This window comes from Apis dorsata, unplaced genomic scaffold, assembly GCF_000469605.1.
Source record: "Apis dorsata unplaced genomic scaffold, Apis dorsata 1.3 scaffold_127, whole genome shotgun sequence".
NCBI classification, from domain to species: domain Eukaryota; kingdom Metazoa; phylum Arthropoda; class Insecta; order Hymenoptera; family Apidae; genus Apis; species Apis dorsata.
The window spans coordinates 1283451-1294041 of NW_006263420.1; the positions used below are offsets into that span (position 1 = coordinate 1283451).

Here is a 10591-nt window from a genome sequence, read left to right on the forward strand (position 1 = left end):
GGAAGGCTGACGTCCGGCGTGGATAGAGTCTATTGTGGGAAATCGGGAGAAGTATGCGTTAATTAGGGCCGGCGCTGGCAATTTGTGGATTTGTGGGGAGCCTGATGCATACCGCCAATGGCCGACCTCGAGAGATAGTTACAACCACCGCCTGCTCCGTTGTTATTCGTCTACGGTTAACCAAGTTCGACGCCAGTTTTCTTCTCTACTCTAGGCTCACTGCTGCGTAACTTCGTGAAATTAATCGTGCTACTGATTATAATCTTTTTTAATTCACGTTCTATCCAACATTTCGTCTATTTTTCGAAATAGATGTTAAGATGTTTGAAGTTGGAGATTTTTATCTTTCAAATAATTCATTTGTTCCAAGAATATAATGAAGACAAACTTCAAGAATTTAAAGATTTCGTGGCACGAATTAAATAGTGACTTCATTCGAGGTAATATTCTAAAAAAATATATTCGGAAAGCAAATAACAATTGGATGAAATTTCAGTTTCCTTGAAACGTTTGGAAATAATAGAGTTCTCGTTAAATGGCTCGATCAAATCGAAATGTCTATTTCTGGGAAGGCAGAAACTCGTCGAACGTCGGGTCGACCCGTCGAATTTGCTTAGGAAGTCACCGATGACGCGAAAGCTTGGCCGAATTACGCGACCTGCATCCCTGAGATTAATCTCTAAACTAGCTTTGCGCCAGTTCTAATCAAGTTCTCGGCGAGGTTGCCCCAAATAACTTGTTCAAACGGCTTGAATACTAGGATCCCTCGATCAGCCAGGGGAGGAAAAATTCTAGGTCCCTTTAGAACCGCGCCGCCTCTGAGATCGTACAATTTGACTTTACCTCCCCGTTGATTGGCCTCTATAACGGTATACATATATATATATATTCTTCTAATCCTAAGGTTTCGTGAAACCGCGACAAAGTTTTCCCTCGAGTTCCGCGTTTATTCCGCTCGAATTAAACTGTGGACGGTTATTTTCCACGCGGTAGAAACACAGCTATCCGGGACAAATATTTACATTTGATCAATTCCAAAAGAAGAGTGGAAGGAGAATATTACAAGGTATATCAACGCTCCGTGTTCGTTCTTCCACGGTTAAAACTTGGTCGCGGAGGAAAGGAAAGTTTTTCACCTGCAACCCTCTTTGCCGGTCGACGTCGGTCCGCGAGAAGTGGAGAGAGAGTCGCGAGTCGGGAAATTGTTTCTGGCCAACTCTATTTGCCAGATGGAAACGAAAAGATATAGTGGGATTGCGTTAAACAACACCGCGTTATTGCTCCCGGCCGAAAGTCTCTCTCTCTCTCTCTGTGGATCTCTTCTCTCCTCTTCGCTATCCATTTCGACGCTTGAATTTTTAGATCAAGATGGAACGAGACTGAAGCTTCTTCTCTTTCATATTCTTATGAGCATTTGAAAATCTTGAAGAAATGTATTTGATAAATATTTTTATGTCACGTTGACAACATTGCTTAGATTCGAAAAATAGAAGCTGTGGAAGGAAAGTATTAAAAAAAAAAAATCTTTCACTTACTAGTCCTGAATAAGAAATGAATATAATACTATTCCATTATCTCATAATTAGAGTTTTTATGTAACTGAAACGTGTTCAAATATTTGATTAATATACAGAAAATATGTCGATCATTTTATTCACGAAAATTCGATTTTTTGTGTGAAAAAACCTGTAAAAAGAACTGAAAATTTTTTCACTGAAACCTATTCAGGAAATAGAGGAAAACGTGCCATTGAAATCCTTTTTTGATTTATCCCGATATCTCAATCGGTTGCCGAGATATCGAGGAATAAAAGTTTCCATAGCGTTTAATATAAGACAGAGATTATGAATGGGCGAACCCCACGTTCTTCCAAGAATCGCGTACTACGTCCTTCCAGGAATCGCGTCTGTCATTTGTCTGGAATTTGAGATAGGTCAGTGAGACGAGGTGCGAGCGAGAGATCCGAGCAAGAGACAAGGATGGAGATGGTAAACGGTTAAAAATTACACTTTTCTTTACACGACGATATCTCGGAAACGGGAAGTCGTATCGGGATAAATCAAAAAGCGTTTTAAAGGGCAAGGATCCACGCTTTTAACGATCGCTCGTTCGTCGACCGGAAGTCATTATCTTCGGAGTTATAGCGATTCAAATTTTTCCTAATTTTAATAGAATTTAATCGAGATTAAATTTTACGCTTTCATTTACACGAGGATATCTCGGAAACCGGAAGTCGTATCGGGATAAATCAAAAAGCGTTTTAAAGGGCAAGGATCCATGTTTTTAACGATCGCTTTTCGTCGACCGGAAGTCACTATCTTCGGAGTTATAGCGGTTCAAATTTTTTCTAATTTTAATAGAATTTAATCGAGATTGAGATAATGATTGAATGTTACATTTTCCTTTACACGATGATATTCCGGAAACCGGAAGTCGTATCGAGATAAATCGAAAAGCGTTTTAAAGGGCAAGAATCCACGTTTTAACGATCGTTCGTTCGTCGACCGGAAGTCACTATCTTCGGAGTTACAACGATTTAAATTCTTCCTAATTTTAATAAAGTTTCATTTTATAAATAATAAGATAAACTACGCGATAAATATGTTTATTTCTGAAAGAATAACTCTTATATCGATAAGTTCGATTAAGTTCTCATTTTCAAACCAGCAATCATAATTCTTCCGTTAAATTTCTCGAGCAAATCGAAAATAAATTACAGTCCGTTAATGAACCATACAATAACCAATAGTTTAAGATGCACTTTCCACAATGCTTTAAACTTCACCACCGACTATCGATCTCCATAATCGCGGGAATAGCTCGGTATAATTCATGGTCAGTGATTTCGTGGAAGATAAATCGTGCACCTAACCAGCAGTCCCCCTCCTACATCCATGTCGACTTAATCGTTGCCTCGAACGTCTCTACGAACGATTATTAATTCGACGCGTACAGGATCCCTCGAATATGGACCAATAACCGAATCCTTCGTTCGATGTTTAAGTTTCGCCGATGATCTTCGTGCCGAATCAGCTGGTCGGCGCACCAGCTGGCACGAACGTAACGATCGATTGTCACACGGAGGCTTATCCACGCGCGATGAGCTACTGGTTCCTCGGCGACGAGATGATACTGTCCAACGAGAAGTACACGACGAGCATCATGGAGAACAGTTACAGGGCGTACATGAGGCTGACCATAAAGAATCTACAGGCTGGTGATTTCGGCAATTATCGTTGCATCAGCAAGAACTCGCTGGGCGAGACAGAGGGCTCGATCAGGTTATATGGTAAGATGAATCATTTGTGAATAATGAAAGGAGCGATGAATAAGAAAATTATATGATGAATTAATTAAAGAATAGATAGAGATTCTAGAATTTTTTAAATTAAAAGTTTTAAATTCGTTTCTGATGCAATTTATTATTTCCTCTCGTAAGTTTCTCGTCAATGGAATATCAAGAGTATTGCAATTGTAACAACGAATTGAATTGATTACAGAAAAGTACAGCCAAAAGTTAAAATATATTGTAACACAATTCTTGAATCGAAATTCGTTGTCTCGTAGCATTCGTAACTCGAATGATCGATCGATGATCGAAGATGGGTCGAGAATTAGCTTCGAATCAGAACCGATTCTTAAAGATAATTTTTATTTCAGAGATTCCAAAACCATCGGTTGCGCCGAAAGCCACGGAGATCAAGAGCAGCGCCAACAAAGAAGGTGAGAGGCTCATTGAATACATTGCACTTCAAGCCCCCTATATCGATATATCACGTAAGTCCTCTCCGACGCTTCCCTCTTCATCGAGACAATTCTTCTTCTTCTTCTTCTGTATCCGTGTATTATTTTCTCTATCCGTTAAAATCGCTCCCCTTTCGCATCTTTCGAACGATCGGTTGGAACGTGGATGAAAATTTAATCAATTGGTCGAAAACGAAACTGAGCTGTAGAGAGATGAGATATTTAAATTTCGTAGCGACGTTCGATCGTTAAATTTCACGGGGAGATCAAGGGGTTTGCTCTTGTAATCCAAACAATTTAGACGAGGGTCCCGTGTCGATATCGATCGGTTCACGCTTGGTCGGAGAACAGTAGAAACGTTGTCTCGATTCCTTCGAGGGGACACGTTTCCCCACGATCGACTACGTACATCCTCGATACGTTAACGACATCCGTTTTGTACCATGGTTAAATCTCTTTTCGATTCCCGACCTCTATCGCTCCATCCACCTCATCCATTCATCCCGTTTAAAAACTCAATAATTTTTCAGGAACTCGATTTTTTCATCAAAAGTCATGGGACACTTTTCATTAATGATTAATTTTCATACGTGAATTTGTTTTTGTAAATTTCTAAGTATTTAATTTTTTTTTTGTCTTCTTTCCTTATATAATTTGAAAAAATGAAATGACTTACTATACACATTCTTATTCCCTATTGTGTCTAGTGACTTATAAATCGAAGTATATGTATAATTCTAAACTTTTAAACTCTATTATCGATCCACGAAAGCATTCCTTTTCTCAAAAAAGGAAATATCGAAAGAGAATTCTCGGCTTTCGAAAATAAATCTACGCCAAAATTTTATCATCGAAGCTCTCAAAAAAAAAAAAAAAAATAAGACAAAACATTGCGAAATTCTCGACAAAGATAGGGATTTAATACCAAAGCTCTCGATCTAAGCGCCGAAGGTCTATACGTTGACTCGGAAAAGCGTTGTTTCTCGAAAAATGGAAACATTGGGAGGGCCCTCGATCCTCGAGAATAGCTGCTCCACCTCTCGAATCTAATCTTTGCATTAGGCGGGTTAGCTCGGCGTGTGCACATTGGCGGGTGTATTATTAAAGCGGCGTGAATAAGTTGGGTTGATGCCTAGGTCAGATCCCTGTGGCTCTGGCCCCGTGTTCCCGTAGCGAAACCAATCTCAATATGCTGCATTATTAACGCCATACCAAGGCTCGGCCGCGGCGGTATTACCACCATTAAGCTTCGCGATTTTACTCCAACCTTACCTTGCCCGTGGATTATTGTCGAATTGCGCCCCGCATGGGCCGAATCTCGAACCCTGGGATTTCCACTTGGGACGAGATTCTTTGTTCCTTGACATTTTTCTCTCTATCCGCGTAATCGTGTCCCTCGAACACGTTGTTATCGTCGATTCGATCGAATCGATTTCAAAGCTTTTCTCTTTCGTTTAATCATCGAATAGTGATGATCAGTCGACGGATGAATTTCGATCGAAAAGCGACGTGAATTGAATGGAAAGAGAAGGATGCGTTTAAAAAAAAAAAATATTTAACGTTTGGTACGCGTTCTGTTTGGTTAAAATATTTGATTAGGCGGCTGGTAAATTGTATAGCGGATTTAATTTAATAAATAATTGGTCCAGCGACGATGTAAAAAGGAAATAAATATCAGTTCACGGAATTAATTCATCTTTGATACGCGCGTTTTTTGATAAGATTAAAATATTTATTACCGCAAATCGATCAAAGTGTCCAGTTTATTTATGAAAACGGTGGTATAAATGCATGGGTTCATGAATGAATGAATAGGTGTCGGAAGAAATATAGGACGCCCCAGTTTTTCCTCATACAAATTTTTGTCAATAAATTGTACGTGAAAAAATAAGAGTATAACGTCAAATAATAAAGATCTATAAATGTTCCAATAAGTTAGAACAACAAAAATATGAAACGTAGTTAAATCAATTTCCATCTCAAAGTCTCGGATATATATGGATATGTATTTGCTGTTCTGTTATCGAAATTTATTGTTAGATCTCGTTATTTTACAGTTTTATCCAATTGTACGTGAAAAAATAGCTTTGTCGTACAATTTGCCCTGTAACGAGCCAATGTATATACACAGTAATACGTATATACCTTAAACCGACAAATAACATCTTTCCACTGATCGAGAAAAATAATGTAATCGTACTTTTTAAATTTTCATATATTCATATATAATGTAACCTTTAACCCCCAAATATATTCATAGACTTTCTACGCTTTCTATTCGACAAAATTCGAAGATAATAAAATTCGAGAAAAACATTCGATCGACGAAAAAATTCATATCAGACGTAATTTAAGTTTAACACGAAATCCATGCAACGTATCTCTGTATTATATCTCATTCGAACATCGAATATAATTAACAAAACTTTCGGTATCGTGCAATTTTCCTATACCTCGTCCGTTTAAAATTAGAAACGTGGAGGGAGAGGAAATATAAAGGACGTAACGATCCTCTCGAATTATATTTCTGTCACGCTTCGAATCAGTCACCGCCCAAATGTTTCCCAGTTTTATCGTAATATCGTAATGTACGGGGCGAATGATTGACTGCTGGGTGCAACGAGAAAGTTTCGCGAAATCTGGCGTTGGCTCGTGTTCGTCGCCTTCCGTGCCTCGAAATCAATCTTAATATTAGCGAATTATTAATGACCCCGACCGTGGCGGGCAATAACTCACGAATGGGACGTTAAGCGCCACCGAACAGTTTCCAATGGGACCCGCGTTGCTCCTTATCTGGTCAGATAAGAGGGCGAAAGCGGAAGCGAGACCTTCGAGGTTGATGTATCGATCGACAACCCCGTGACACCTGGCTTTTCTCCATTCCCTAACAACACTGTGCCATCGTTTCCTCCGAATTCGAAATAACAATTTAACGAAAGAACGGAGAAAGAGAAGAGAAGGATGGCCCTCCAATTTTAAAATCTAATTCACAATTTGTATCGTATTGAAATTTTTCTTTGAATTTTGGGATATAATGAAAAAGTGGAAGTAGAAGAGAAATAATCAATCAAATTGAATATAATTCTGGGCATGTTTTTTTTTGTATCAATCTGGATCATTTGTGTTCCACGTTTTTTTTTTTTATTGTTTTTTAGATATTCATTGAAGTTTATATAAGTTGTTCGCTTTTTAAATTAATTTAAAAATAAGTAAAAATTCTTTTTCGAAAGGATTTGAAATTCGAAATTTTGATTTTGAATTTAAACGATCTGGCGAAGAATTCACCATATATTGTGAAAATATTTATTATTAACGACAAGTTCTTTACATCATTATCTGAAAATTGTGATATACGAGGTATTAATTTTCAATTAACATTCTTTGGAAGATCGATTATAAAGGCCAAAAATAAACATCTCTGTTTTCATCTTCATCCAATCCAAACTTCAATTATTTGTAACTTAATAAAGTTACAAGCAAATGTTATCGATCTCGGGTCGTTCGATATCAAACAATTAAAACTGAACAGTTCGATTTGTCCAATATATATAATTTCCTTTTATCATCGTTGTAAACGATATAAACGAGAATTACCAAATTTTCATTTTTATACACAATAAAAAAAAATCCAGAAATCCACGCTTTCGAAATAAATATTGCACCCGAAGCAATCTGAGAATTAATGGACGAAGCGCGTTAAATTTCAAAAACAAATTTGCTCAAATATTTTTCTCCTCGAATATGAAAATTATAAGAGAGATCCAGCTCGTCAACGGAGAAGCCATAATACCGATACGTTTCCCTCTCTCGTTTATAATGACGAGTAAGCAAAAAAAAAAAGAAAAAAATCGACGCGTTTCGATCAAAATAGCTCGAGGCAAATCCGCATTCGACTTTCGAATGTATAAATTATTGAAAATATCGTATTGATTTCGATGATCGCGAGGAGGAAGGGGTTGTTCGACGCCGCATTTATCGAGCCATATCGTCGAAGCCCATCCACGAATCTCGAGGAAGATTTTAATTTTATATCGGGACATTATATTGTCGGGTCGGCTACCCGCTGCTGACCTAATTAAGCGCATTTAAAATTCAATTACCGTTGTCCTGGCGGTCTCGTGCGAAGCTGAATTGTATTGTCGCGAACAGACATCGGATGGAACCGCTATTGACTCTTTTGAAAAAAAGAAAAAAAAGAAAAAATCGCGGAATCGGTCAAAAAATATTCCAAATGTGTGTGTATGTGTGTCCTCGGTTTAGATAGTGTATACATATTGTTCGTTTTCGTGTGTAGTATTACAGTAGCGATAGGTTTTCGGTCGAGGAAATTGTTATGTCTGTATTATTAGTCACAGTTTATTTTTAGAGTATCCTTAGTTTAAACTGATAAGATGTCGTGAATGTTTATATAATAATATTTATACAATTTTAATTGGTATCTATTCTAGATACGGTTGGTCGCAAAAAATATTCAGACAATTTCTATGCTATATCAGCAAGTATAAATAAGATAAGAAAACATAGGTGTCTTACATTTTACAGCGCACGAAAGAAATAAATTTTCATGTCGCGAGAATATTTAGTTCTCTATGTTTGTATTTAATTCTATATATAAGTAAATTATTATTGAACCACATATTAAACTTTTATATAAGATTTTTCGCGTTGTTTATAACTACTAGCATTACTGGACATTATCTTATTTTTTTGCTATTTTAACAAGTTTTAACAAATTCGAGAGAGAAACTGTGAAATATTTATTAAAATCTCTGCTTTATTACATCATTCGGACAAATAGCGAGAAGATTTATCAGCAAAAATAAAAATTCTTTCGAAAGGAATTCAGAAGAATAAAATTTTACTCCGGATTACAAATGGATCGAGATTATCTACAGGAAGAGTTAAATTTATAGTATCCGAATATTTTTACCTCATGAAAACTCTTTTCGATATTTCGTTTTAAACAACGATATATACGTTATATCGAATATAGAAAGCGTAGAAATTAAAATCGTGATATTTTCGCAACCAACTTGTAAAATTTGAAAACTTTAGCACTAGCATCGTAGCTTAATTTAGGCTGTTATATATCCATATCCCGTATTGTATGCATCGTGAAACGATCTGATATCGAGAATTAAAAACCGCTTACCGCTTAACCGTTCCTAAAATCCTAAACGCTAAATCCACAATGTAACCAGATAAATTCTTATTACAAATTTCCGCGTTCATAAAGTCGGAGCCCGGCCAGGAAATCTGCATAACGCTGCACCATTATTTACAACGGCTTATAACTCGTTAAACACGCCCCTAAATCTTCCTCTTTCAAAAAGCAAACTTTACGATCGCTCGAATATTCGCCTCAACTTCTTCTTTCACCCGCCCCCCCTCCATCCCCTCGTTAGTAGCTGCCCTCTCTCGACGAAGGGTTGGGATTAGGCCCACGAGAATATACGATATTTAATAATGCCTCGACACACTAGTCGTCTCTCGGGACATCCATCGATCCTGGATGCCGTAATTAATTATCGTGGAGCAAGGAGGAGCGGAATTATTTCTGGTATTAGCCTCTGGCCAACGACGCGGGTTTATCGAAGATGGTTTATCGAATCCATCGATTCCACGACGGTGGGATCGAAACCGGTATCTCCTTTGGGACGTCTCATCTTCTCGGGAAAATGTAAAATTGAAACTCTCGTTCGAAGGGAAATCGTAAGAGATCGAAACGAGGCAAGCCGTGGAGACTTATATGCAAGATATCCCGCAACAATCGATGGAATCGTGGAAGGAGCTGATTTCACGTCAGAAAAAATATAGAACAAGAAAATTTTTCATTTTAAAAATGCTTCGTTCTCGAGCAGCTTCTTTCTTTTTTTTTTTTTTATTATTAGAAAATCTAGATTGAATATATACAGTGTCATGTATATCGATGAATTATCAAATTTAATTCTTTCTAAAAAATCTAATCAATTCGTATTTAAAAATTATTCGAACTTGATCTCGATCAGAAAACGAGATATACTTTTTCGACGTAGAAACTCTTTCCTCGATTCTACCATCGATTACGGAGCGACAATATAATACGATATACGATTAAATTATCCCGTGTGGACATTTTTTCCATGAGAAAATCTCAACGTGGTTCACATAATTGGTTATTATCAGAAGATGGAAACAATAGTTATTCTCCCCGAACACATCGGCTCGTTCGAATCGCGGTTCAATCGGTTCGTACAGAGATTCGAATCGCTTCTCCAATCGAATTAGTTCCGACCGATCCCTCCGCCTGCTCGCGGATCCAAGATCACCGCTCGATCCTTCTTACCTCCCAGAGACTGGAATTAATTTCTCCGGTTTAGGATCTCGGTGATCCTCTCGTTTAATAAGTGGCCGATCCCTGCTCTGCCCCCGCCGGGGAAAAGAGGATGAGGAGAGTCCACGTCGAAGCATTTCCCCTCGAACTTTTCCATTTAAAATCCGTGGATAGGAGAGAGGAAAGGAGGGGTTCCGCTCCCATCGCCGGGATAAAAGCGGAATGATCCACGATCGTTGTCCCGCGAATTTTTCACGGTTGTTGCCGCGTAACGGCGGGATCCTGAAATTTTCAACGAGTTATACGCGGAAAGTTGGAGAGGAAATAAGAGGATGGAAAGAAAGGATAAGGGAATGGAAGAAAAAGGGAAGCAGCAAGGGCCTCGAAGGTGTGGCGGATGAAATACGAGGTTGGCGGCGATTGCTCGGTAAGGAAAGGAAACACCGTTGTACAGAGGCGTGCCTTTCTACTACGTGGCGCGAAGGGTACTATACGAGAGAGAGAGAGAGAGAGAGAGAGAGAGAGGGAGAGAGA

General features: G+C 38.2%; 1 protein-coding gene across 14 annotated transcripts in view; it reads left to right on the forward strand.

The window, feature by feature from the left end:
• The window catches only part of LOC102679904 (lachesin-like), a 282869-nt gene that overhangs the window by 233532 nt on the left and 38746 nt on the right, over positions 1-10591 (forward strand). For all 14 annotated transcript variants that reach the window (XM_031509080.1, XM_031509089.1, XM_031509079.1 and 11 more), the window contains 2 exons: positions 3005-3289; positions 3661-3723. In XM_031509080.1, coding sequence (XP_031364940.1) covers positions 3005-3289; positions 3661-3723 — 348 coding nt within the window. The remainder of the gene's footprint in view (positions 1-3004; positions 3290-3660; positions 3724-10591) is intronic.